Genomic DNA, 26,191 nt, shown 5'->3' with positions numbered 1-26,191 from the left:
TCACACGGTAGACCTGGTACAACTCTCACCCTTTGGAAATAAATAATCCACTGTCCCTTCAACTATACATGGATATATATTGCATTAGCAAAAAAACTACTATTTAAATTTAACTTCATTAAGTAAAAATAACTGAAAATTCTATTTGCATATATTAGTCTTCTTTTTCACTTAAATCTTTCATTTCAAAACTAGTAGATGAGGCAGTAGAACGTGAACCATGTTCCTCCTCCAGAACAAAATCCTTCAACTTGTCTTTAATGGTTGTTCTAGTTTCTCCGATGACAGTGTTAGCTACTCTTATGACATGACCCCATAGTCCTAATCTCTGGATAAAGTAGAACGAAACAACAGATATTAATAGGAAAGTTACACCTAATGGGTTCCTAATGATCATCATGAATTCATTCCAGCCTAAAACAACGATTAGAACGTAAACCCAAATCGGAACATGAGTAGATGATGTTATTATTGATCTCTTTGAGTCCAATACTGTAACGTTAATTTGTCTTCTAAACTGTTGCAGAACTTTTTCCTTTTGTGCTTCAGTCAAGATATGGGCAAATCTTTGCGAGTGATACACGCCACTATCGTCTTCATAGTAAACATCGCCTTCTGCATCATCGTCTTGAGCGTCTGGGATAACCTCGGTACCATCAGATTTTACAGCGATAGTTAATACATTTAAGATTTCTAAGGCATGTTCTTTTGCAATTCTAAAAGATAGGTCAATTTCCTCTTCATTCTTCCATAAACGAGGTATATCATTATGGTCATATCTGAATTTAGCTTCAAATCTATCTCTTAGGAGACTAACAATAGTATCTTCTTTTAAATAGTCGTGTACAATAGTTCCTAGTATATGCCATGCGAAAGCACGAATGTTTTGATACTCCTTCTCGTTATTTTCTTGAGAGAGCCCCATTTTAAAGTCATACGTACCATCTTCGAGTTGGAATCTTTTAAGTGATTCAGATATAATAGAGTCAAATTTATCGGTAACGTCATCCCAGAGTGTTGGAGAGGGTTTGGTTAAAATCTCGATCTCTTCCTCTTTTATTCTGGCAGTTATATGTTTCTTAATTCTGGAGATCAAGTTTGCCAATTCTGCATCTCTCAATTCACATTTTTTTAGATCCAGGTCTTTAGCAAACTTCAATTCAATATCTTTAACCTTTGTAATAACATCATTAGAGAAGAATTCAGTTACATTGTTATCGAACTCACTCTCAATTTTTTCGAACGCAATATCATACCTTTCTTCAAAAGGAGTCTTCAAACTTTGTTTGTCTTTCATCTCATCTTCTAGCTGTTGAAGCAACTTCTCAGATAATTTCTTGAAGTAGGTTAGAGAAGTTTCATATAACTGACCGTCTACTTTGGCCAACAACTCAATTCTCTTTTCTTCGTAAACAGCCTTGGCATATCTGGAGGCACGTTCGTCATATTCAGCTATACATTCGTCCTTTGTCTTCTTCAGATAGCTAACAAGCTCTTCTCTCTTTTCAATAATAGCCTTGGTATCTTCCGTATAAGTTTCAATGAATTTTCCGTAGGCCTCGTTTGCAATGTCCTCTGTCTTGAATCTGGCAACAAGGATTTGCTGCGTTGGAAGATCAAGGTCACGGTTGTTCTCAATTTGTTCCCAACATTGTTCAGCATACATGTTCCAACCATCAACAGGTAAGTTATGGTGATAATGTGACTTGAAATAGTAAGGATCAGTACTCTCGATAACGAAGGAATCACCCAATTTTTTCATGTCATTGAAGAAGTTCTCTTCTTGTAGCAGTTTATGTGCTAAGCCAGTGAACTCCAAGTCGAAGAAATCATAGATAGTGCTATCCTCACAGCCAGCAGGCTTGTTTAGATCGCTCCAAATTTTCTCTAATTCATTAACCAGTGATTCTCTCAGGCTCTCCAATGGAGTGACACCGACAAAATCTCTGATTACAAATAGTAGTAGCATCTTATGATCATTATCACGCTTACCAAAGAGCGATAAGTTTACTTCAAATACAGTTTTCAGCAAACCCATGTTGTTACCTTGGTATAGACCGACCTGTTGCTCCCACATGTTGACAATCAGCACTTCGGAGACAGAAATTGCAAATAAAGCAGCCTTACGCTCAAAGTCCTGGTCCTCACCACGCTCAGCACCGTCAGAACCTTCGACATCCAAGATAAAGTAATCTGATCCAGTCTCCTGTGTTCCTGCATTGTTGTTCACCTCCCTGGTGTGCGCAAGCCAAATACCCTTAGTCGTCTGCTGCCTCTTCACCTGGGCATCCATAGTATCGAACTTCGTGTTGAACAAATGGTTCAGAAGCGTAGATTTACCACTGGACTGAGACCCAAACACAGAGATGACATGGTAGTTGAACCCAACATCCCGGCCATCAATACACCTCTTGAAATACTCTAAACTCTCCTTGTTATAGTCCTTCTGCTCATTAATGAGCTGGATAGCATCAGACATTCTTGTTATCTAATTACAACAGGTAATGCCTCTACTGAACTTCGGATTTGAGACTATTAAACAATCATTCTCCTCCCCATTGTCTCTTCTTTATAGCTCCCCTTTCCTTAAAAGTCGCTATTGCGAAAATCATTGAAAAAAAAAAAAAATTATTTAAAAAATTTCAATTTTAATTAGTATTTAAATATTATGAAATTCAAATAATAGGTATTAGTTGATATCTTCTGTGCTATTCCGTAACTTTAGTGAGCTTTTGAACAGGTAATTATATTTATAACGCAACTGAGAACATGGTTGACGCAGCTGTTAGTGCGAAATTGGCGAAGACTTTGCAACGGTTTGAGAGCAGGATCGAGGCTGGAGACTACTACGAGGCGCATCAGACGCTGAGAACGATTGCGAACAGGTATGTGCGGAGCAAGTCGTATGACCATGCCATTGAGTTGATTAACCAGGGTGCGCTGTCGTTTTTGAAGGCTAAGCAGAGTGGTTCTGCCTCTGATTTAATCTTCTACTTGCTCGAAGTTTATGACCTGGCGGAGGTGAAGGTGGATGAGACCTCCGTAGGTAGGTTAGCCCAGTTGCTGGTGATGGTGGACAGCAGTGAGCCTAACTTGAAGGATATTGCCACTGGTATGAACAACTGGTCCATTAAACACAGTGACTACAAGTTTGGTGATCCTACTCTACATAACGTCATCGGTACGAAGCTTCTCGATGGTGGCCTGGTGTACGAAGCAGAAAGGTATTTCATGTTGGGTACTCATGAGTCTGTTACAAAATACGTCCAGCTTATGTATGAATGGTTTGTCCAAGGTGACGATGTCTCTAGAGTAGCCGAGTATTTCAGCAGACTCATCGTTAACTACTTATTCATAAAGAACATATCATATGCATACATTGCCAAAGATATGTTCCTAGACAAGTTCATCGAAAAGAACAAGCCTAAGGTGGATATCATGGATAAGAACGGATTTAAGATGTACTACTTTGAGGAGTTCTCAGACCTAAACTTCTTGCAATTGCTATTACTCACTTGCCAAGTAAGTAGCAAAGATCTCTTTTTGAATTTGAAAGAACACTATAGTGACTCTGCTGAAAAATATAAGAACGAGTTGGCCTTCATTGGCCAAGAATACTTCGATATTGTAGCTCCTAAGCAATCTAACTTTTTACAGGATATGATGTCTGGTTTCCTTGGTGGTGGTATGTAATGAAATACTTTTTTTTCATAAATAAATAGAACACATGATAAAATTAGGATTATATAATGGACTTAAGTCTTGACTAGCAATAAATGACCCGTATTAGCTAGCACTGTCAAAAGTAGCTTTTTATTCTCCTTCAGTTTTATAGGCTTTGCATAATACTATCGTCCTATATTTGAAAGCCGTACGGTTAATCCTTTATAATACTGGATCTATTCAATGCCTCAAGAAGTTCCGGTCTCTTTGCATTCAGTAAGTTCTGTTTGGCATCGCTATATGTAAACCACTTACGGTCCCTCTTGGCCTCTTCAGGAAAGTTATCAGCTACTTCTTCCACAATCATCTCGTAGAAATGGAATTCTGATCTTGGTGGATGTTTATTAACCTCCGCATCACTTGTGGCGTTCTCAAACATCTTGCGTTCACTCCACTCCTTTGGAGGTCTCATGTCATGCACTATACCCAAGGATACTCCGACTTCACCTATACACCCGGCTTCTTCCCATGTCTCCCGCTTTGCTGTCTCCCTGAAGTCTAGCTCATCACTCTCTACCCCACCTTTAGGCAGTATCCATTTACTCCTGTTGGCAGAGGAGCTTATCATTAACACCCGCTTCTTCTCACGGTCTAAACATACACAACCAGCTACAACTCGAGCACCATTCGCACTGTAAACCTGATGTTCTCTACCTACCCTGACTTCCATAGACCGTTCCATTTTCATTTAACTTTAGTTTGTATATAACCGAAGCTAACAATTTAAGCAGTAAGGGGTAAATATAAGGCCTTATCAATATATTGGTAATGGTTCGTTGGGATTTCTTTTTGTTCATACAAATGATCTACACCTCGAAAGCAGAGAAAAATTTCGATACTTTGCACGGCATAAATAACTTTTTTGCAACTTTTCCAGTAATTCTCCGCAGGACATTGCCCATGCCACTCAATTCCCGCTCTTCCAAAAGAAGATTTCTTGTTCTTCTCTTAGAAACCCCCGCATAACAATTGCTGGTTGCCACAGTATTTCCGCATAACCGTTTCATTTATTAACTTCCCGAATTTTATCTCAATTTTATTTTATGATGGTACAGAAACCCCCCTACTGAAATTTTTTGACACAACAATTCCACTGAATATACCGCACGAACTTTATTGCCTTTCGAATATTCGAAGAATGTTAATTAATTAAATTGAATCGGAAAATTACCGGAACAACCCACTATGCCGGAACAACCTTTTCGGAACAATGTCGGAACAACCCTCGGAAAAAAGTAAAAAAAAGAAATAAAAGAAGGGTGCTAGGGGATTAGTTATAAAAAGCCCTTGAAAGGAATTGGGCACATCGGTGCCTTAAACAGAAAAAAAATGTTAAAATAGGAGTTTTAAGACACATTGATTTGCTGGCCTCTTTTTTTATTCTTGAAGATCATGCATTTGCATAATTTTATTGTCATGTTTTATTTTCATTATTGTTTGTTTTGTTATAGTAGTCATTACCAAATATATGGCTAAGGGTTCTTGATCTTTTACTTTTTTAAGGACCAAAAAACAGAAAATTATAGATTCCGAAGAAAGTGTAGGAGGGGACTTTAAAAGTAACTTAAAAGGAATGTTGTTGTTGTTTTTCTTCGTACATTGACTCCGTTCTTTTTTCCTAACCATTTTTAAAAAAAAAAAAAAATTATCTGTAAACGTATATGAATGGAAAATAAAGTAACATATGATCTTGCATCCTCAGTTACAACAAATAATTGGCCTTTTCAATATATAACTGCTATTGTTATATATATACATACCATAATTATTAAGCAGAACATAGAAGACCATAATCATAAAGCTGCAATAGGCTGCAAAGAAAAAGAAAAGCAACACGAATATCAGTGCAGCTATTTATATATATCAATATATATGGAAATATGTCTTCGGTAGAGGATGAATCACCTTCCTCTCAGGATACGGTGCGGAAGGTGAGGAAAAGGTTTAAGCCTCTGAAATCATGTGCATTTTGTAGGAAAAGGAAGCTTAAGTGCGACAAAAAGAAGCCCAGGTGCTCCTCTTGCATCAGAAGGTGCTTGCCGGAGTGTCTGTATACCGAAAATGCGTTTACTTTGGAAATGGTGCAAAGTGGGAAAGTGACTAGCATGCAATTATTGGAGAGAATCCGGGACTTGGAGAAACGACTTGCGGATAAACAAACAAAGGATGTTCTCCAATTTGCTACACAACAGGAATCCTTAAATCATCAACGGGCTCGGATGGAATCCTCTGGAATGATCACAGTGACTAGACAAGCATCTCTGCCAACTAGTCAACCGATAAGGTATAACTACGAAAACTGGAGAGGAACGAACCCATATTTAAAATACAACTACTTGCAGGTCAAACAATATGGAAGACTAATTTATTATGGACCAACCGCACTTAGAACTCAGGTGGCTATCAATGATGGCGGGTTCTTGGAAAAATACCAACAGCTATGGTCTAAGGTGAAAGAAGAGAGACAGAGATACAAAAGTAAGCATAATGTATCTCTGTTGCGGGAGTTGCAAACAGTTAAATATAAAAAACGAAGGGAGAATGAAAATCTACTGGAAGATATATGTGCTGATCTACCTTCTTATGATAGTATTCGTGAAGTAGTTTTGAAGTTTTTTGAAGACGACGAAACTAACGAACTCAACCAAATATTGGATAAAAACAAGGTTATGAAGGACTTTCAAACCGAATTTCAAAAAGGCACTTATCAAAACGAATCTGGTGAATTCCTAGTTAATGAACTGGTTCCAGACCAAAGACTGAATTTATATAAGATAGGTATCATTTTGATGATTTTATGCCTGAATTATTATTTTGAAGATGTTCCAGTTTCCATTGAGAACTATTTTGTATTTATTAACGGGGCAACATCAGGGAAATCCATGTACATGGAAAGGGCCCAATTTTTGATATTACAATGTCATCATAGATCAATTTATGCTTCACGTGGTGATCATACCCACTTACTAAATATATTGAACTCATTGGCTGGATTATCGTACACTTTAGGATTGCAGGGGGATATAGAAAATCTGTATAAGGAACAAGAACATCTTGTAGGCAATACTAAAAGCTTGCAGAAATTATGGATATGGATTCTTTTTTTTGATTATGAAATCTCATTTCAAACCGGTAGACCTTTAACAATAGTTTATGATATGCAAAATTTGGATTATATCGCACCCTCGCATAATATATTTGATTCTTACTACAGAAGAATGGTAGCCTTTTTGAAAATAGGAAGACCAATGTTAATACTTTTGTATGACAATACTTTTGACCCACCTCTTCAAGATTTTTGTGACCATATTTACCAATATATCGAAGCAGAGTTTCATTCTATCGGCAATTGCAGTGATCTAACATTAGTGCAAAATTATCTCATAAATGATTTAAGAATACTTTCAATGGCTCTTGGATCTTTAATGTCCTTTTATATTCTGAGAATCACTATTAAAAAAGATACATCTCCAGACCTTATTGATGATACTGTTCATGTTATGTCAATATCATTTTCCCTAACCATAAGCTTACTGGTGCGCTGTTACAACCTTGATCGGATTAAAAATACCAATTTTTTTGAGCCGGAATGCCCACATCTCCCACCATATATGGCACTTTCCATTTCTGTTTCTAATAACCTTTTTGCTAGAGCTGCTACTGTTCTCACTCTATTTCTTTACTTTAAGTTCTCCGAGTTTGATAGTGGATTTTTATTTGCAACTGAAGGTGAAAATACCTATATTAGTCCAGGAATCACACGAGATAGAACGCGGAGGATTTCTTTAGTAACATCATTTAGGAGATACTCAGAAGCGTTGGGCAGATATTTATACCAGGATAATGCATTATTAATGAATGCCATTTCTAATGCCTACATTTTTATTATCCAGATATCACTAGAGCGGATCTATCAGGTAATAATTCAAAAAGTTATTGAGTTTAGGAAGGCATCAGCTCAGCCTACTATTGAACGTCAGTTGCCGTTTGAAAGTAGAGAGTATAAGCAGACATTCAATAGAAAAGAAGAACAAGAAATAAAATCTTTACCCTTCGCCTCCGCACAGTACAATAGAGAGCCAATAAATAATAAGAACTCCATCTCTGACATCCTCAATAATCATTCTTTTCCAGAGGATAGTCATAATAATGGTCACTCTTCAATATCTTACAATAATAACGAACCATTGCCGGATGACAGTAATATCTATCATCCAATTGTGTATCATAGCTCACTTCCAAATAATCATCAATCGCAGCATTTCCAAAGCATACAGAAACTTAACAATTTTTCAGACCTACAACAATCCTCCCCAGAAGATCCTTAACGGTAACTATCCCTATAAGCAATATTTTATTTTCTATTACTAATGAACATGAACGATACTGCATTTAATTAAGGATTTATTTCCTAAAATATTAAGCTTTCTATACTTGAGAAACAATATCGTTAGGCGAAATTAGAGGACCTTTTTTCGTTACCAGACTGATAATCATGAGCTCACAACTAGACTAAGTTTCATATTGTTATATGAGGTCCTTTCGTTTAGAACGTTCGGCCTTACAAATTGGGTACTTTAACTTCATTACCTCTCAAAATAAGAAAAAGGAAGTTACTCTGATTTCTGGTTGTCATATACAATAGAGATTATCGATTCCCTATCTGAAATCAATGGATTGCCATATACAAATGGAAGTTCAAGGACTTTTGAGTCACGTTAAACAAAAATACTTTGTAGCATAGTCCCCTAATACAATAGCTTTTTGAAAACAATGGGTTATTAAAAGACATTGAAAAGAGTATCTTTAAACTATCTTATCATCTCGCAAAACATAATGGCTAACTTACCGACAATAGCAATCTTTAAATAAAAAATACAGAAAAGAGAATATCAACCTATATAAGGAGTATGCTAAAAAAATTAGTTAAACACCGTATTGTCCGATGACTTCAATTGACATTCATTAGTATTTCAATCACATCAGCCCATTAAGATCCTTCTCGCTAAAACTGATCCACTTTACACATCACCCCATATCTTTGACCCTGTAGTATACCCTTTTCTCATGTACATATAAACTATACAGTATCTAAAGCACTAAAGAATCTCGGACCCCGAATAACAATGAGAGTATCGTATGAACAAGCCATCATTTCTAGCTAGTTATCATAACATTGCCATAGTATCCAATCTATATAATGTATATACGTCATTACGTTAGAACCCTTAGTAGAAAACCGAATACGTCGATACCTTTAAAAAAAAAAGAAAGAAAAAACGGAAGATGCCTTCCTTGCGTCATTGCGATGCAACGTGAAAAATAATTGATGGAAAAGGGTCTAGCCGTGCTTAATTAAAGCTTTCCCAGGCAACGGGAATTAAGGATAAGGGTCTAATTTAATATTTCGATATTGTTTTGGGCAAATAATAGAAAAACCTTGCTAAAAGGGAAGCATCTGTAATTAATTTAAGGGTTCTTCTGTTATCCTATACAGATAAAAATGGTGAGCGAAAAACTAAAAAAAGACATACAAGTCCTATAGCACAAAAACTAGTATAAATTTCTTTTAATGATTTCAATATAAATAGCAAGGAGGTTTAATTTTTGCATAGATACTCTATATTTTTATTAAATAAAACGACTTGACTCTATAGCAACTCATATATTAATATATTTGCTAAATACTAATTTAAAAAATCCAAGAAAAATCTATAATAATAGAGATAGTAAAAAGTAAAACTAAAATTTAAATTTAAAACGAAGCGATGGCTGAACAGGAAAAGCAGTCATACAGACCACCTGAACCAGTTCCACCTGCCTACTCGGCACCGGATCAAAATACTAGGATGTCCTCAAACGTTGGAGGAGGGTACCCAGAAAGCTATGGCAAAACGGAAACGAACTCTGGTGATTCTTATTCCGGCGATGGTTCTACACAATACGCTCAGCAGCAAGGCCAACAGAAATACCACTTTAGACAGGACAATGAGTTTTACGACTTAAACCATGAGGGTCCAGGCGCACCGATCGGTACTTATGATGAGGTTTTCCCCACAGAAGCAGACAACCGCCCCAGATGGAATGACTGGCCGTTTATTATACTGTTCTTAGTAACATTATTCGGTTTTATTGCAGTAGCCGGTTTAACATTGAGGGCCTATTCACAAACGTACTCACAAGCTGGATCAGGTATCTATCACGATTTTGATACTGGAACAATGAACTCAAACTCAGTTATATTGTTGGTCTTTTCCGTGGTTGTAGCGCTATTTTTTGCGTTTTTAGGGATAATATTGTGTAGGGCATACCCTAGGTTTTTCATTTATGCTGGTATGATCGTCAATATTCTAGCTGCTCTTGGTACCGCCATTATGTACATGTCACTAAAATACTGGTCAGCAGGTATTGTTTTCCTAGTTTTTACATTCATGACAGCTTGGTTTTACTGGGGTATGAGATCAAGAATTCCACTGACGATAGCTATCTTAAGAACTATTGTTTTGGCAATGAAAAACTGTCCGCAGACCCTAGGTATATCGTTTTTTGGCACAATTGTAGCTTCTGCTTTTGCAATGCTATTCTCTGCAGTTGTAGCATCTACATATATGAAATATGATCCAAGTAATACTAACTCTGGTTGCAATGTTAACGGTGGTGGTTGTTCGCATGCCAAATTAATTGGTGTACTAGTAGTGGTATTTTTCTGCGGTTATTATATTTCTGAAGTTATTAGAAACGTTATTCACTGTACCAATGCAGGGGTTTTCGGATCATGGTATTATAGGTATAAATCAGATCAAGGCATGCCAAAGTGGCCAGCACTAGGGGCATTCAAAAGATCGATGACATATTCGTTTGGTTCTATTTGTTTCGGCTCTTTGATAGTTTCTATTATTGAAACTATTAGACAATTGTTACAATTGGCTAAACAGGCAGCTGTTGCCAGTACTGATAGTCAAACTGTTGTAAGAATAGTGTTCTGGCTCATTGATATGTTAGTTGGTTTCATCCAATGGATGGCTCAATACTTTAATCACTATGCCTACTGTATAATTGCACTTTATGGTAAACCATACTTAAAAGCTGCCAAGCAGACTTGGCATATGTTTAGAGAGAAAGGTTTAGATGCACTGGTTAATGATAATTTGTTGAATGTTGCTCTTGGTTTCTATTCATTGTTTGCAAGTTATATGTCGTGCCTATTCGCTTTCCTATTTTTACGTTTCACAAAACCAGGATATAACTCTGAGGGTGACTTCAATGCCCCTTTGATGGCATTTTCTTTTGTGATAGCATTGCAATTGGCTAATGTTGCTAGCGAAACAATTAGATCGGGGTGTGCAACATTCTTCACTGCCTTGGCAAATGACCCTGAAGTCTTTATGGCACAGTATCCTGACCGTTTTGATGAAATCTTTAGAGCATATCCAGATGTTCTACATAAACTAACTCATCAAAATGTTTAATGCAAATTAGGTTCAGAATAATTGAATATTTTCCAATTTTTTACATATTTAATAATTAATAGTCTGTTTACATTTTTTCTGTCTTCCTTATAAGGTACAATAATTTAAATACAAAACATTAAAATTTTAAAAAAATTCTAATCTTGTTTCTATTAAAATCAATATATAAAATTTTATTTAATCAAACCCAAATATAAGCTAATCTATACTAATTAATTTCAATATAATCTTATCTAGACTTAATCTAATCTAGAGTTGATATTTTTCCTTAAATACCAATCAACGAAATTTCTTATGTCTTCCCTAACCTTTCTGAAATCTCTCCTGGTGATGCCATTAACAACTCCGCTAATTAAGTTCTCCTTAGCTTTTTTGTCAACGTTTCCAAGAGCTGAGCAAGTTTGATCTAACCACTGCATGATCACAGAAGCATTGCCATTATGTCCCTCATATGCCAAACGACAACATCTAACAATAACGGTTATAGCGTCTGAATGAGCAGAAGAGTCAAAAGTATAGATAAGACCAGTGAAAAATGAGTTTATTAAGCTTGCTCCATGTTCTCTGATGGCTACCTCAAAGATTATTTGTCTCCACTCATCAGGCACGGTTTCAATTGCAGCTGTTGATATTGGAGGGGTTTTAAAGCCCCAAGATAATACATCATCAATAAATCTGATAATCAGAATGTATGTATCGTACTGTACAATTTTCGTTAAGCAAATTTCAGCAACTTCTAACACATTTTTTAGTAAAACTGGAGAGAATATGAAATTTTGAGGATAAAACATTAGTAAATCAGAAATCATCGAAAAGAAGTCCATTACTAGGTCTGGGTGGTTTTTTATATTATCGGTATGTATTTTCTTGAAATTAATCATGAAAGTTTCGCATTGAGAACAGGCGAAATTCCAAACTGATTCCTTTAGTTCAGGGGAAACAGGAAATGATTCGTCGTCACCAAAAATGACGATGATTGATCCTGAACACCATAAGTAGGAACCAAATCCAGTTAAGGAGTAACCTTGCACAAGTACTTCAGCCACAGAAGGTAAGATACTTTCACAGAATATGTGATAGTTCTCAAATATTTTTCTTAGAAGCTTAGTAGATCTTTCTGCAATCGCTTCATCAGCAAGCGCAGATTGATCTATGAGAAGAGATCTAATGCTAGTCCAAATGTACTCAATTTGAGGAAGAAGAGGATCAGATCCTTGGTTTGGGTAGTGAAATCTGGGCTTTAGCTCCTCAAACAATGCAAACAACAGATCTATTTGGTCGGCAATAAGACCGCTACTTCCAGCCTGGTTTTGTTTCCATTTAGGAACCAATATGTTTAATTTACTGAAATTTTGTTCGATCAAACGTTGGAACAAAGGAGAAACAACACCATTACTTTGTTTGTTCAGGACAGCACTGAGACCTTGACACAGTTCGAATTGAGATTCAATATCTACCGAGCCTTGTATATTGAAGTAAAAATCTATCAATTGTTCAATATACGTGCTTAATAAATCAGCACAATCAGAACAGAAATACATCAGAGCATGTGCTGATGCTGGAATTATTTCGGTATCACCAGCTGGAGCTTGGTTGAACCCGTCAAATATATATTGAATTTGTTTCTCTAAAGTTTCAGGATGTTTGGAGGTCCATTCTGTGTATCTACCAAGAACCAAAGTTGAAGCGTAGCGAATTTTAGGATGTTCAGGTAAGGAGCACATAATATCAATAATTTGAGGAAGTAATTTATTCTCTGTCAGCGAGATTTCTTGTGCCATAGTCCTCAGTGAAAACAAAGGTGCTTCTAGATATTGCCAGCTATTATTGTTAGATATAGCATTAGTTAATACATTTAATGGTTGTGTCAAGGCCTTCGAGGTACCAACGACAGCTGTACAATCTTTTAAAACATCACCCATATGATATCTAAACTCTTTAAATTTATCTGCCTCTTCCTTATTTGAAAACTGTTCATCTGGATATTTTAATTGTATAATTACACCGTTTATTAGGTCAATGTAAATATCTGCATACGCCTCTTTCGATTTTTGAAATCTTGGAAGGACCAAGTTTTGTCTTAGGTTAAACCAGAACTGGAATGTATATGACACCACATCTAAATCAGAGTTTTTGCAAGCAAGTAGTAGCAAAACTTTAACCAGAGGTCTAAATACTTCAGGAGACTTTGAGATCGAAACAGACCATGCCTCTCCAGCCTCCACGAATAGTCTCGTCATACCTTCCATTAAATCAGGATCTAAGCTGTCATCATCCAATTGTGCAGATTCTAATGTAGGCAGAAGTTTTTGCTGTAATTGAATCAATTGTTCATATAGGGCCATGATTAACTGTTCGTTCGAGGCGTCTCTACTCTCCTTTAGGATAACACATAAACAATCCACAGCAGCTTCAAAAATATCTCCAGAGTCTTCACTACCATTCATCAACGTTTCAAAAATTAAATTTACTAAAGGTTGCACGCTCAATAATTGATCTACAGAAAATTCAAATGACCATGAGCTAATACACTTCAAAATGTTTTCTAAACTTAGTTGAGTATCCCCGGACTTTATATTATCAGTACATTGAATCAAAAATTGTAGAACGTCCTGCGCAATAGAATCGATTAATTCATGGATCCTAGAATTGAACTCGTCTTCAGTCAATGGGATAGAACCTATATTTAACGTTTCCTCAGGCAACACTTGCAAAAAACCCAGCAACACCGCTGGGTAGGGCCTCAATATAGTAATGATTTCCTGGATCGGATCCCTCCACTCCAAGAACTGTATAGCCAACCTGGCAAGCGCAACATTTATCTGTGTCAGAACCAATTTGTTCTGATGCCTGGTAAGATCCTTCAACAACGAATCCTTGAAAGCAGGCAAGTTGTCCCCAAGCTGAACCAGGTCATACGTAACTTTGTTCCGCAACGTCTGCGCAGCAAATATCAACAGCTCCAAAGAAGTCTGATCTGCCGCATTCAATATATCATGACACAATATCCACGCATCAGCAGACCTCTGGAAGCCCTCCAGGTACCCCAATGCCTTGTTCTTCTCCTCCTGAGCAGCATTGGAAGATATACATTGCAGGGCAGCAACAATTTCCTCAACAGTAGCCATCCTTAAAGACAATAGGTAAAAATATGAACCAGCAGCCTTTGTAAAGTTATTACAGCCTTTCGTGTAGCTTTTTAGCGTATATTCCAATTGCGATGCCCTCTACTCCAGTCACATTGTGCAAGTTTCGATGTTCAAGAACCAAAATCCAATAATTTTTCACTTTCCAAAGGCCCTCGTATTGAAATTGACATTTCGGAAAAATTTTTACACAGAAAACGCCGCACAAAACAGCATAAAAATAACCCGAAGACTGGATTTTTAAATTTCCATGCTTTCAATGCTTTTAAGAGAGAGCTGATATAGTAATACAACAAACATCAGAACGTTAACCTCCAGTTCTGCAACTCGAATAAGGAATAAAACTAATCAGATCTACGTCATGTCGAAAGCCAAGGCGATGGTACCGCCAATAAACTGTATATTTGGGCATTTGCAGCAGCAGACTCCCGTCACTTTCTGGTTATATGAGCAAGTTGGGATCAGGATACGTGGGACGATTCGAGGGTTTGATGAGTTTATGAATGTAGTTATTGATGATGCTGTGGAGGTGCCTGTGGATGTGAAGACGGGAACGGAGCAAGTGGATAAAGGGACGAAGCTAGGGAGGATACTGCTAAAGGGGGATAATATAACGCTGATAACCCCGCTAGAGAGTTTATAATAACAATGTTATATATATAATGTATATTAATAAACATATTACAGTATGAATTGGGTTATCTTTCGCATTTTTTTTTTTAGAATTTTAAAAAAATATTTACATAAGGAAAGCAGAGGGGAAAAACCATATATAGGGAGATATTATTGTTCAATGTTTCCGTTTCATTATTTACAAGTCAATTTTCGAGCTATCTCTTTCTTCTTTGAGCTGTTTCTCGTAGTTCTCCTTTGCCTTTGCGTGTAGGTTGTTCAGTTCACCACTAATGAAGTCCTGAACCATCGGTAGGCCGACCTCGAAGTTGTCATTTCTTGTGCTAGTACCGAAGAACATATCTTGGGAGATGGCATTGTTTCTTTTTGTGATGGTGGTTTCCGGTAGTGTTTTGATCGTTTCAAAGGACGATGCCGCAGCTCTTGTGGAGAAGACATTTTCGATGGTGTTCAGTAGTTGTTCCTCTGTAACGATAAATTCAGAGGACATGTGGTACAGGTCTAGCAACTTCCTTAGTTTGGATTCTTTGTTCCTCAGTTCGTGGGTCTCTCTGTTGTACTTTCTCTTCATTGCCAACAGTTTTTCCTCCTCAGGAGTTCTGTTTCTCATCAGTTTCCCTTCAACCATGCTACTCAACGATGGTATAGTCAAATCACTGGACTGAGGTTTGTTCAGCTCCTGAATTTCGCGCTCTCTTTGCTCAGCTACTAGTTTCTCCCTCTTCTGGATAAGCGCATGCATCTCAATCAGCCTTTCTTCCTCCTTCCTGAAGGCCTCTGCCAGGTAAGTTCTCCTCAACTCCGCCTTACGCAGTCTCTCACGCATCTGTGGGGACAATTGGCCCGCTATAGGTCTGCTGGGCTCCTTCACGGTGGTTTCGATCAACGATTCGACGTCTACAAACTCCACTGGTGGTGGATTTCTATGGGACCCTCTTGGGTGCTGCACACCCTTCGCGTAACCAACACCACCAACACCCTTGGGCTTCGGTTTCTTCAACTCATCTAGTAGATACTGCTGTCCAGTGGTCGGTTTCTTCAAAATCTGCCTCGTGACCGGGAGAGTACCACTCTTTCTCAAAGCAGCCTTTCCACTCATTTTTTTTTAGTTTAAATGATATTTGGTCAGCTTCCAATCTGTCTGAAGCAAAACGTAGTATACAGTACAATACCATATACGTAATACAATATTAATATATTATGATCGACTATAGGTTTTGGGAAGTGATAGAGAGAGAACCCACTTGCTTCCCATCAAAAATGGAAAACTTCAAGAAATCCGGGTAACTACATACACACTCCGGGTAGCAAAAGATATAATCCGGGTAATTGAATCAGGGTAACGATGAACACCCAGCTGCTCCGGGTAACATAACGTATCAACCGGGTAATAACACACTTCGGGGAACACACACCGGGTAACGACTCCTCGGATACAGCACCACCGGGTAAGCTATGAATCATCTGAAGAGTGTTCCGGGTGGCGTGCGTCGTTTTTTACTGTACCAAAAAAATTAACTGCGGAGTTCCGTGGTTTTTTTTTTCATTTTATCTGTTCCGTGGAATTATTTCCCGCTTTTCATGGGTCGGGGGAGGTAGTCGGGTGATATCGAGAAGCGACAGAGCCTTTAACCCGCGGGTACCCGCGGGTTAAGCTTTTGTCGCCAGAGAAAAGGAGAGAGCCCAAAAGTAAGAAGACCCGCGGTGCGCATTAGCTCGGCTTCGCGGTCTCTTCTGTGGAATCGTTTAAGATGAAAACAAACAAAAAAAAACCGTAAATCAACACTATTCCGTGGCCAAAAAGGAAGCAGCGACAAAGTCTCTCAGAGAGACAATGTCTTAGAGAAGCTTAGAAGAAGAAGGAGGACAGAGAGCTTTATCTCAAGATTGGATGGTCGTTAGATCCCACGGAACGCTGGAAAAATCTATTTCTTTTATGGGGGATTATATAGATTATTTTTTGAAGGCAGCATCCGCAGTGGAAACCGCGCAGGGAGGGGGGAGAAATGATTCCGTGGAAAAAAAAAATCTGAAGAAAATGGAACTTTCGGAAGATCACAATATCTATTTTGAGTTTTATATGAGATCTGTACGGTGTTTTCTGAGTGGAGATCTCTGTTTTGATGCTCAATTGATGTAATCAGTGATCAGTGAAAATTTTCCTGCCCCACCATTATATATAAATAAAGGTCATTGTTGTTTGAATCTGCAATTTCATACATTTACAATAAATATCAGTAAAGAAAGCAAATTACTACAAAATCAACAAAGACGATGTCCTCTCTAGGTGAGAAGAAGGACACTGATATCGAGACGTCGCGGTCTCGGTCTACTGCTGATGAAGACGAGAACCTGTATAAAGGGTTTGACCATAATGTTGAGGACCAAGTGCGGGAGCTGGCGCGGACTTTTACGTTGCAGAGTGGTCAGTCGCACCACACGCTGCCCCATGGAGGTATAGACCCGGTCCTAGGTAACGTTGAAGGTGGAGAGTACATTGAGAAGTTGGATCCCACCTCGGATAACTTCTCCTCTGCCGCATGGGTTCAGAACATGTCTAACTTGTTCAATGCCGACCCGGACTACTACAAACCTTACTCCATCGGTTGTTACTGGAAGGACTTGAGTGCCACTGGTGAGTCCGCAGACATTGAGTACCAGGCGAACTTCATGAACGGTCCTTACAAAGGTGCCAAGACCGTTTACAAGACTCTGATGCCTACCTCTGCATCTGCAAAGGACAAAAATTTCAAGATCTTGAAACCTATGGAAGGGTGCGTTAACCCTGGAGAATTACTAGTCGTGCTGGGTAGACCTGGTTCCGGTTGTACTACTCTGTTGAAATCCATCTCTTCTAACACTCACGGTTTCAACGTCTCCTCGGACTCCACTATCTCTTACAGCGGTCTTTCTCCAGCTGATATCAAGAAACATTTCCGTGGTGAAGTCGTCTATAACGCCGAGGCAGATATCCATTTGCCTCACTTGACCGTCTACCAGACTTTGCTGACTGTCGCTAGACTAAGAACTCCACAAAACCGTATCAAGGGTGTCGACAGAGAATCCTGGGCCAAACACTTGACCGAGGTCGCCATGGCCACCTTCGGTCTATCCCATACAAGAAACACAAAGGTCGGTAACGATTTGGTCAGAGGTGTCTCAGGTGGTGAAAGAAAGCGTGTTTCCATCGCTGAAGTCTCCATCTGTGGCTCTAAGTTCCAATGTTGGGATAATGCCACTAGAGGTTTGGATTCTGCCACTGCCCTTGAGTTCATCCGTGCACTAAAGGTCCAGGCCAGTATCTCTAACGCCGCTGCCACAGTGGCTATCTACCAGTGTTCTCAGGATGCTTATGACTTATTTGATAAGGTAAGTGTGCTGTACGACGGTTACCAAATATATTTTGGTCCTGCAAATGAGGCCAAGGAATACTTCCAAAAAATGGGTTACCTTAACCCAGAAAGACAAACCACCGCAGATTTCTTAACTGCTGTTACTTCTCCTTCTGAAAGAATCATAAACCCAGACTACATAAAACGTGGTATTCATGTTCCACAAACACCAAAGGAAATGTGGGAATACTGGGTAGCTTCTCAAAACCGTGCTGAATTGATTGCTGAAATTGACTCCAAACTGGCTGAAAACACAGAAAATACCCGTGACGCCATCAAGGATGCCCACGTTGCTAGACAATCCAAGAGGGCTAGACCTTCTTCCCCATATACTGTGAGTTATGGTATGCAAGTCAAATACCTGTTGATCCGTAATTTCTGGAGAATTAAACAGAGTTCGGGTGTAACGTTATTTATGGTGATAGGTAACAGTTCAATGGCGTTCATTTTAGGTTCCATGTTTTACAAAGTTATGAAGCACGATACAAGTGCCACCTTTTATTTCCGTGGTGCAGCTATGTTTTTCGCTGTGCTGTTTAATGCATTCTCTTCCTTATTAGAAATCTTCTCTCTGTTCGAGGCTAGGCCTATTACGGAGAAACATAGAACATATTCGTTATACCATCCAAGTGCTGATGCCTTTGCATCTATTCTTTCTGAAGTGCCAGCTAAGCTAATCACTGCTGTTTGTTTCAACATCATTTTCTACTTCTTGGTAAACTTCAGGAGAAATGGTGGTGTATTCTTTTTCTACTTCCTGATTAACGTTGTCGCTGTTTTTTCCATGTCCCATTTGTTCAGATGTGTTGGTTCTCTATCCAAAACTATTTCTGCTGCGATGGTACCTGCCTCTATGTTATTGCTAGGTATGTCAATGTACTCTGGTTTTGCCATTCCAAGAACGAAAATGTTGGGATGGTCCAGATGGATCTGGTACATTAACCCACTGGCCTATCTTTTCGAATCATTAATGATTAACGAATTCCACGACAGAAAATTCCCTTGTGCCGTATATATTCCTTCAGGACCGGAATATGCTGATGTTCCTGTCGATTCAAAGGTTTGTTCTTCCGTTGGTGCTATCCCTGGTAATGATTATGTTCTTGGTGATGATTTCCTAAGGGAAAGTTACGCCTATCTACATAAACACAAATGGCGTGGGTTTGGTATTGGTATGGCCTATGTCATCTTTTTCCTTGTTGTATATTTGATTCTTTGTGAATATAATGAAGGTGCCAAACAAAAGGGTGAAATTCTAGTGTTCCCACAAAACATTGTGAGAAAGATGAAGAAGCAACGCAAGTTAAGAAATAATGCATCTGTTGATGATGTTGAAGTAGGTGACACGAGTGATATAACCGACAAGAAAATTATCTCTGAGTCTAGCGATTCAGAAGACAGTGATGCTAATGTTGGTCTATCTAAATCTGAGGCTATTTTCCACTGGAGAGATCTTTGTTATGATGTTCAAATCAAGAAGGAAACGAGACGTATTCTGAATAACGTTGATGGTTGGGTAAAACCTGGTACTTTGACTGCTTTGATGGGTGCCTCTGGTGCTGGTAAAACTACTCTTTTGGATTGTTTGGCCGAAAGAGTTACTATGGGTGTCATTACTGGTGAAGTATCTGTTGATGGTCATCAGAGAGATAACTCATTTGCTAGATCCATCGGTTACTGTCAACAACAAGATTTGCATTTGAAAACATCCACTGTTAGAGAATCTTTGAGATTCTCAGCTTATTTGCGTCAACCAAAAGATGTATCTATTGAGGAAAAGAATTCCTATGTAGAACAAGTTATAAAAATTTTAGAAATGGAACAATATGCAGATGCCGTTGTAGGTGTTGCAGGTGAAGGTCTGAATGTTGAGCAAAGAAAGAGATTGACTATTGGTGTGGAATTAGCTGCCAAGCCAAAACTTCTAGTTTTCTTGGATGAACCAACCTCTGGTCTAGATTCTCAAACTGCTTGGTCTATTTGTCAATTGATGAAGAAGTTGGCTAACCATGGTCAAGCTATTTTATGTACTATTCATCAACCTTCAGCAATCTTGATGCAAGAATTTGATAGGCTATTGTTCTTACAACGTGGTGGTAAAACTGTTTACTTTGGTGATTTGGGTGACGGTTGTAAAACCATGATTGACTACTTTGAGAGTCACGGGTCGCACAAATGTCCTCCTGATGCTAATCCAGCCGAATGGATGTTAGAAGTAGTTGGTGCAGCTCCAGGTAGTCATGCTAACCAAGACTATCATGAAGTTTGGAAAAACTCTGATGAGTACAGAAAGGTCCATGAAGAATTGGAATGGATGGCAACTGAATTGCCAAAACGTATACACAAGGACACTGAGGATGACTTAGAAGGCGAATTTGCTTCTGGTCTATTCTACCAGACTAAATTGGTGTCTCTTCGTTTATTCCAACAATACTGGAGATCTCCTGATTATTTATGGTCCAAGTTTTTCTTGACTATCTTCAACAATATTTTCATTGGTTTCACATTCTTTAAAGCTGATAGATCGTTACAAGGTTTGCAGAACCAAATGTTGGCTATCTTCATGTTCACAGTTATTTTCAACCCACTTCTACAACAGTACTTGCCTTCTTTCGTGCAACAAAGAGATTTGTATGAAGCTAGAGAACGTCCTTCAAGAACCTTCTCATGGAAAGCATTTATCGTTTCTCAAATCTTAGTAGAAGTTCCATGGAACTTCTTAGCTGGTACTATTGCCTTCTTGATCTATTACTATGCTATTGGTTTCTACTCTAATGCATCTGTTGCACATCAATTACACGAAAGAGGAGCACTATTTTGGCTTTACAGTTGTGCCTTCTATGTCTACATTGGATCACTAGGTTTATTATGTATCTCGTTCAACCAAGTTGCTGAATCTGCTGCTAATCTTGCGTCTTTATTGTTTACGCTATCTTTGTCATTCTGTGGTGTTATGACCACTCCAAAGGCTATGCCCAGATTTTGGATTTTCATGTACAGAGTTTCTCCTCTAACGTATCTAATTGATGGCCTTCTATCTACTGGTGTGGCAAATGTTGGCATCAAATGTTCTAACTACGAATTACTAAAATTTTCTCCTCCTGCCAATCAAACTTGTGCTGAATACATTGGCCCTTACCTAAAAAGTGCTGGTACTGGTTATCTTGCAGACCCTACTGCTACAGATATGTGTAGATTATGCCCATACTCTCACACTAATGACTATTTGAAAACAGTGAGTTCCAGTTACCACCACAGATGGAGAAATTATGGTATCTTCATTGCTTTTATTGTATTTAACTATGTTGCTGGTGTTTTCTTGTATTGGTTGGCTAGAGTTCCTAAAAAATCTGGTAAACTATCCAAGAAGTAATCCATGGACTAAGTTAAGATTTTTTTCTTTATTTTATTATACATTTCAATCTGCATTTCTTTATAGAAGATATATATATATATATTTACGGTTAATAAAAATTGGTTTTTTTTTGATAAATATCTTTTCCATTGCAACTATCTGCTGCTAACGACTATTTTTAATTAATTGTTTCATCTACACATATACATATATTCTTTTGGAAAGCAATAATCACACTAATAATTTCAAAATATTATATATATATATATTATTCCATATCAACCAAACGACGCAAGTAATCTACTGTCTCCTTAGGAGATGAGATCCATAAGGTACAGCCAGCCAATCTTGCCTTAAAGTCATTAGCGGAACCTACCGGGGCAAACTGGTCACCAACATGTAGTGTTTGAGATGGCTTAATTGGATTTGAAGGATCGTAATAGTGTTGCAAGGCTCTTACCCCCAGATCTTTACCACCGATATCACACCAAACATCACTTCCACCATCGAAACAACTGAATTGAATTCTTTGAGCGGGCCTATACCCTTCTAAAGAATTTTGTAAAGTAAGAACCACTTCTTCCAATTGTTCCCTATCCAACTGATATTTAACCAATTTACCTGATTCAGGATCAATTTTATGACCAGGAACAATACCAACAGCTCTTGCCTTTCTAATGATCTCAGCTTCTTCAGGTAGGTTCAATCTTTTCTTTAATCTGTGCAAAGTCTTCTCTGCGAAATCGAGGACATCATCCAGGTCAGATTGTGACCAAGTACACATACGAGGTAACAACCACTCCTCTTTATCTATTGCCTCAAAACCAAACTTCTCACCATCTTCGTAGTATCTGAAAAGATAATTTGATTCACCACCCATAACAGTTAAGTTACGCTTTAAGTGGTAAGGCAAGTCAGATTCGTGCACAGCGGTAATGAGACCATTTAGTCTCTTCTCGTATGTAGTAGCCTCGTCATAACCAGCAGCAGTAACAATACCAATACATATCTTGGAACGTAGCAAAGTTAGCATTAGTGGGATAACTGGATTAGTATTAACAATCGAGCCCCCGTCTTCGTAAAGCGTAACATCACCATCAAATGTACACATCCTGAGTTGCTCGCTTGAGTTCAAATTACGTTGCTTTATGAAATGGAAAATCTGGGCACTGTTTAACACACGTCTAATATCGTTAAAACTTGGAGCAACCATTCTCCTAGTAGAAATAGCCCTTCTTGAATCCTCCCACAAGAAGGCCTTTTCCAAGGGCAGCTCGGTGAAAAACGTCCCGATGGTTGGAACTAACAAATCCAGTCTAGGCTGCCCCAAGGGAATCGCAGCCTCATCATTCGTAGCATCCTCATATTGCCTGTATTGGTTGTTACGCACGTCAAAAGCAATCTTATCAGCAATAAGGGCCTCAATGTCCTTAAATATCTCCGCATACTGCGAACGAACACGCTGCGTCGTGGTCAGCTCATCATTATCATCACCATCATGCGAAACAGCATGCAAAACAAAAGGGGAAGCCAGCAATCCCTTGATCCAGTCGATAAAACCATCCTTACGATGACTCTTTAAGTGATACTCAACTCTATACCTAGAAGACATGATTCCAAACTTCGTCCTACCCTATCCTAAACTAACTACCCTCAATTGACACTAGTAGTCTTTCAGGTTCCACGTATTTAGAGCTCAGAACAGCCTAGTCCATGTTAGGTCATGATATATGATGAAGCCTTTAGCCTTAAAGGGAGCCCTTCCTCCCCAGGCCCTTGTCCCTCCTATCTTAGTCGTACTTCATGATATAATTTATCAAGTCGTTTAAGCAATAGTCTTAATTAATTCTTTTTGATATTTGAAGTAGTTTTTAGTTTTGGAGAATCGTTAATATTACATTATTATATATATCTTAAGTTTTTATTACTATTCTGATGGCAAAGGAGTGAGAGAAACAGTGGTTTCTCATTCGAAAAAGTTAATCGTCCGAGGTCAAGTCGATCACTTCGCTGGACGAAGTGTTCATCTGACTTGAGTCCGCACTTTCCGGCCGTACGCTCGAGACCTTTTGAGGGTGCCTTCTTCTGGCAGCTAGGTATGCGTAGGGTTTCTTTGGAATGAATGGGGATACTAGTTGTGGTTCATGCGTGCGTTTGCTAAGGATATTCCTTTCAATTATGGGCTGATTTGTAGTGTGGGCAGGTGGAAGCACCGGAGTACTGTTTGCGGTGGCATCTGTCGTGGTACCAGATGGTCTTGACGTTTCTGCCTCTCCCTCCACAGCACTTGTCTCCGTAGTAGTTGTTGTGCCGTTTCCATTTGTCTGCGTAGAAGTTGCTGTTCCGTTTCTATTCGTTGGTTCGCCAGCAGCAGGATTTTTTGAAGCGGTTTCTGGCAGAGTACCTGGTACAGTGTTAACATTAGAAGTCTCCGCATTATCAGACTGCGTTAGAATGGTGTTCCCGTTTTGTGTACTCATTGCAGCATCATTTGGGAGCTGAACCTGTGATCCCGAAAGGCCTAACAAGTTTCCAGAGACATTATGTGAATTCCTCCGGAGCCGCGTTGCAGCACGTGGTGGAGACGAACTAACTGTATCGTCGGTATCAGAGCCACTATTGCTCTCACCTCTGTTAATCGCAGCTGGTGTATTTGATTGTACATCACTTAAAGGCGAATTTTCAGGTTCTGGCCCATTAGTGCCCCCGCCATTTTCAATTCCAGCAGGCACTGCGTTATTGATATTATTATCATTATTAATTTCGTTGTTTTCATTGTCATTTGTAGAAGTGGCGTTTGTTGTACTAGCCAAATGTCTCTCCGACTGTACGGTATTACCAGCATCGTTTACCGGAGATGCATTGTCTACGGGATTCGAATTATGCACTAGATGAGACAGCGGTTCCTCCTCAAAACTAGCTGAAACATTTTGATCTGTATATTCATTTTCATCAGAATCACTATCCAAGCTAATCACAATAGGTTCATTACTAGCGGTTGGCTTTTTCGTGGGGTGCAATAGCTCCTCATCTTCCTCATTAGAACTGGCTGAACGTTTCATCACGACTGAGTTGGTTGCTTTTGGTGCAGGTTCGTCTTCCTCTCTGATCACCTTCCATGATCCGTCTACTGCAATATCGACCTGTTCTACATCCTCATCAGTTTTTTCTAAAATATCCAACACATACTCAGAAGTAGCTAAATCCTCAAGATAAACCTCTCTAGAACAAACGGGGCATTCCCAGGTCGGAACTTGTTTTTGAGAGTGCATAAACCAGTATGCATCAAAACATTGTAGATGATCACACTTCCTTGCTTTAACAGGAAGACGCATACGTGTATACGATATAGGACATTGTAAACTCATCACTGTGGAAGTGGTTACAAATTCTTCATCCTCTTCATTCATAAGCTTTTTTATATAGAGTATTGTCTCCTCTCTGCTAATGATTTCTTTACCTTTAATTGAATCCACTAAAAATTCTGGAGTACGTTCATCTACAACGCAACAGTATAAGTAGTAGTCCACTTTGGCGAAAACATAAATAATCTCCAGGACGTTATGTTGATTCGACCGTATATGTTCCGTTATATCAATAGGTTTTACAGTACCTCTCTTATTCTTCAACCCTTTCAGGTTTTCTCTCAAAATCGTATTGTTAATTGTTATCTCGTTCGGAAGTGGAAACTCTATAGTTTTGTCTCCATCTGCTGACGTAAGTGATGCAAATAACCCACAGAATAAGTACACTCTGTGATGAGGATCCTGTTTAAGATACGCCATGTCGGCATTATTAACCTTAAAAGAGACAATCTTCCGCTCTCTACCGTTGTGTTGTTTAAGCCGTAGTCCGGAACCCTCAATTACTTTCTTTACTTTGTAGAATATAGCTGCTCGACAGGTAAACGGAGTTCTTAAATTCGGATTCTTAGACCTGGTGTTCGCACTCCGCGTGGCAGCATACGTCGTGGTGTTGCCTCCAGGTCCTATCACGAGACTGTTTGGTCGTACCGCACTGGCTCCCATGATATTAGCCTGTGCAGCTCCCAACATTTCCACTGGTGCGTGTCCGGTGGCCACTGGATGCGCAAATGCACCGCTACGCAACGACAGCCAGAGTTGCTCATAAGACGGAAGGTCCTCATTAAGAAGCGCCTTCCTAGCCAGTATTATTATCGCCTTCGGTCTCCACGGATCAATATGTCCCTTCGACATAGACTGCTTTATAAACTGCCTGATCCTGTCTTGCAACTCACTTTTCCGCCCAGAAACACCCACCTGTATACTCCTACATATCTCCTTCAGATCAGTAACACGTAGGTTCTCTATCATATTCGACGCATCCTCCATCTCCTTCTGCAACCCACCAGAACTAGCCATTGTATTGTTTCCCCTGGTAAAATACCTAATTTAAAAAGCACTCGCTCTACTTTTAAAACTCCCTAGAGTGGCTGAAACTTCACCTACACTC

At 38.9% G+C, this 26,191-nt stretch overlaps 11 protein-coding genes across 11 annotated transcripts; 5 read left to right on the top strand and 6 right to left on the bottom strand.

Annotated features, from left to right (window-relative positions):
- Window positions 1–154: 154 nt before the first annotated feature.
- On the bottom strand, window positions 155–2,479 carry SEY1 (dynamin-like GTPase SEY1; the record flags this gene model as incomplete). Its single annotated transcript, XM_071052000.1, has 1 exon — window positions 155–2,479. One exon carries the CDS (start codon window positions 2,477–2,479, stop codon window positions 155–157), a length of 2,325 nt encoding a protein of 774 aa, XP_070907390.1.
- A 290-nt stretch (window positions 2,480–2,769) lies between these two features.
- Window positions 2,770–3,693, top strand: GET4 (the record flags this gene model as incomplete). Its single annotated transcript, XM_071051999.1, has 1 exon — window positions 2,770–3,693. One exon carries the CDS (start codon window positions 2,770–2,772, stop codon window positions 3,691–3,693), a length of 924 nt encoding a protein of 307 aa, XP_070907389.1.
- Window positions 3,694–3,877: 184 nt separating this feature from the next.
- DDP1 (polyphosphatase DDP1) lies at window positions 3,878–4,411 on the bottom strand (the record flags this gene model as incomplete). The annotated part of the gene is made up of 1 exon (XM_071051998.1): window positions 3,878–4,411. One exon carries the CDS (start codon window positions 4,409–4,411, stop codon window positions 3,878–3,880), a length of 534 nt encoding a protein of 177 aa, XP_070907388.1.
- Window positions 4,412–5,603: 1,192 nt separating this feature from the next.
- YRR1 (Yrr1p) lies at window positions 5,604–8,051 on the top strand (the record flags this gene model as incomplete). The annotated part of the gene is made up of 1 exon (XM_071051997.1): window positions 5,604–8,051. The coding sequence occupies one exon, from the start codon at window positions 5,604–5,606 to the stop codon at window positions 8,049–8,051; it is 2,448 nt and encodes an 815-aa protein (XP_070907387.1).
- A 1,440-nt stretch (window positions 8,052–9,491) lies between these two features.
- PNS1 (Pns1p) lies at window positions 9,492–11,192 on the top strand (the record flags this gene model as incomplete). The annotated part of the gene is made up of 1 exon (XM_071051996.1): window positions 9,492–11,192. One exon carries the CDS (start codon window positions 9,492–9,494, stop codon window positions 11,190–11,192), a length of 1,701 nt encoding a protein of 566 aa, XP_070907386.1.
- Window positions 11,193–11,431: 239 nt separating this feature from the next.
- MTR10 (mRNA transport regulator MTR10) lies at window positions 11,432–14,320 on the bottom strand (the record flags this gene model as incomplete). The annotated part of the gene is made up of 1 exon (XM_071051995.1): window positions 11,432–14,320. One exon carries the CDS (start codon window positions 14,318–14,320, stop codon window positions 11,432–11,434), a length of 2,889 nt encoding a protein of 962 aa, XP_070907385.1.
- Window positions 14,321–14,699: 379 nt separating this feature from the next.
- SME1 (mRNA splicing protein SME1) lies at window positions 14,700–14,981 on the top strand (the record flags this gene model as incomplete). Its single annotated transcript, XM_071051994.1, has 1 exon — window positions 14,700–14,981. The coding sequence occupies one exon, from the start codon at window positions 14,700–14,702 to the stop codon at window positions 14,979–14,981; it is 282 nt and encodes a 93-aa protein (XP_070907384.1).
- A 168-nt stretch (window positions 14,982–15,149) lies between these two features.
- On the bottom strand, window positions 15,150–16,070 carry PET123 (mitochondrial 37S ribosomal protein mS26 PET123; the record flags this gene model as incomplete). Its single annotated transcript, XM_071051993.1, has 1 exon — window positions 15,150–16,070. The coding sequence occupies one exon, from the start codon at window positions 16,068–16,070 to the stop codon at window positions 15,150–15,152; it is 921 nt and encodes a 306-aa protein (XP_070907383.1).
- A 1,175-nt stretch (window positions 16,071–17,245) lies between these two features.
- Window positions 17,246–21,736, top strand: PDR5 (ATP-binding cassette multidrug transporter PDR5; the record flags this gene model as incomplete). Its single annotated transcript, XM_071051992.1, has 1 exon — window positions 17,246–21,736. The coding sequence occupies one exon, from the start codon at window positions 17,246–17,248 to the stop codon at window positions 21,734–21,736; it is 4,491 nt and encodes a 1,496-aa protein (XP_070907382.1).
- A 250-nt stretch (window positions 21,737–21,986) lies between these two features.
- Window positions 21,987–23,330, bottom strand: ISN1 (IMP 5'-nucleotidase; the record flags this gene model as incomplete). Its single annotated transcript, XM_071051991.1, has 1 exon — window positions 21,987–23,330. The coding sequence occupies one exon, from the start codon at window positions 23,328–23,330 to the stop codon at window positions 21,987–21,989; it is 1,344 nt and encodes a 447-aa protein (XP_070907381.1).
- Window positions 23,331–23,697: 367 nt separating this feature from the next.
- Window positions 23,698–26,100, bottom strand: NFI1 (SUMO ligase NFI1; the record flags this gene model as incomplete). The annotated part of the gene is made up of 1 exon (XM_071051990.1): window positions 23,698–26,100. The coding sequence occupies one exon, from the start codon at window positions 26,098–26,100 to the stop codon at window positions 23,698–23,700; it is 2,403 nt and encodes an 800-aa protein (XP_070907380.1).
- Between the last annotated feature and the right edge of the window lie 91 nt (window positions 26,101–26,191).

The sequence above is a fragment of the Nakaseomyces bracarensis genome (assembly GCF_045282275.1).
Source record: "Nakaseomyces bracarensis strain CBM3 chromosome Unknown Scaff7_0, whole genome shotgun sequence".
Classification (NCBI taxonomy): domain Eukaryota; kingdom Fungi; phylum Ascomycota; class Saccharomycetes; order Saccharomycetales; family Saccharomycetaceae; genus Nakaseomyces; species Nakaseomyces bracarensis.
Note: the sequence above shows the minus strand (reverse complement) of the source record. Positions and strands in the feature narration are given on the sequence as shown.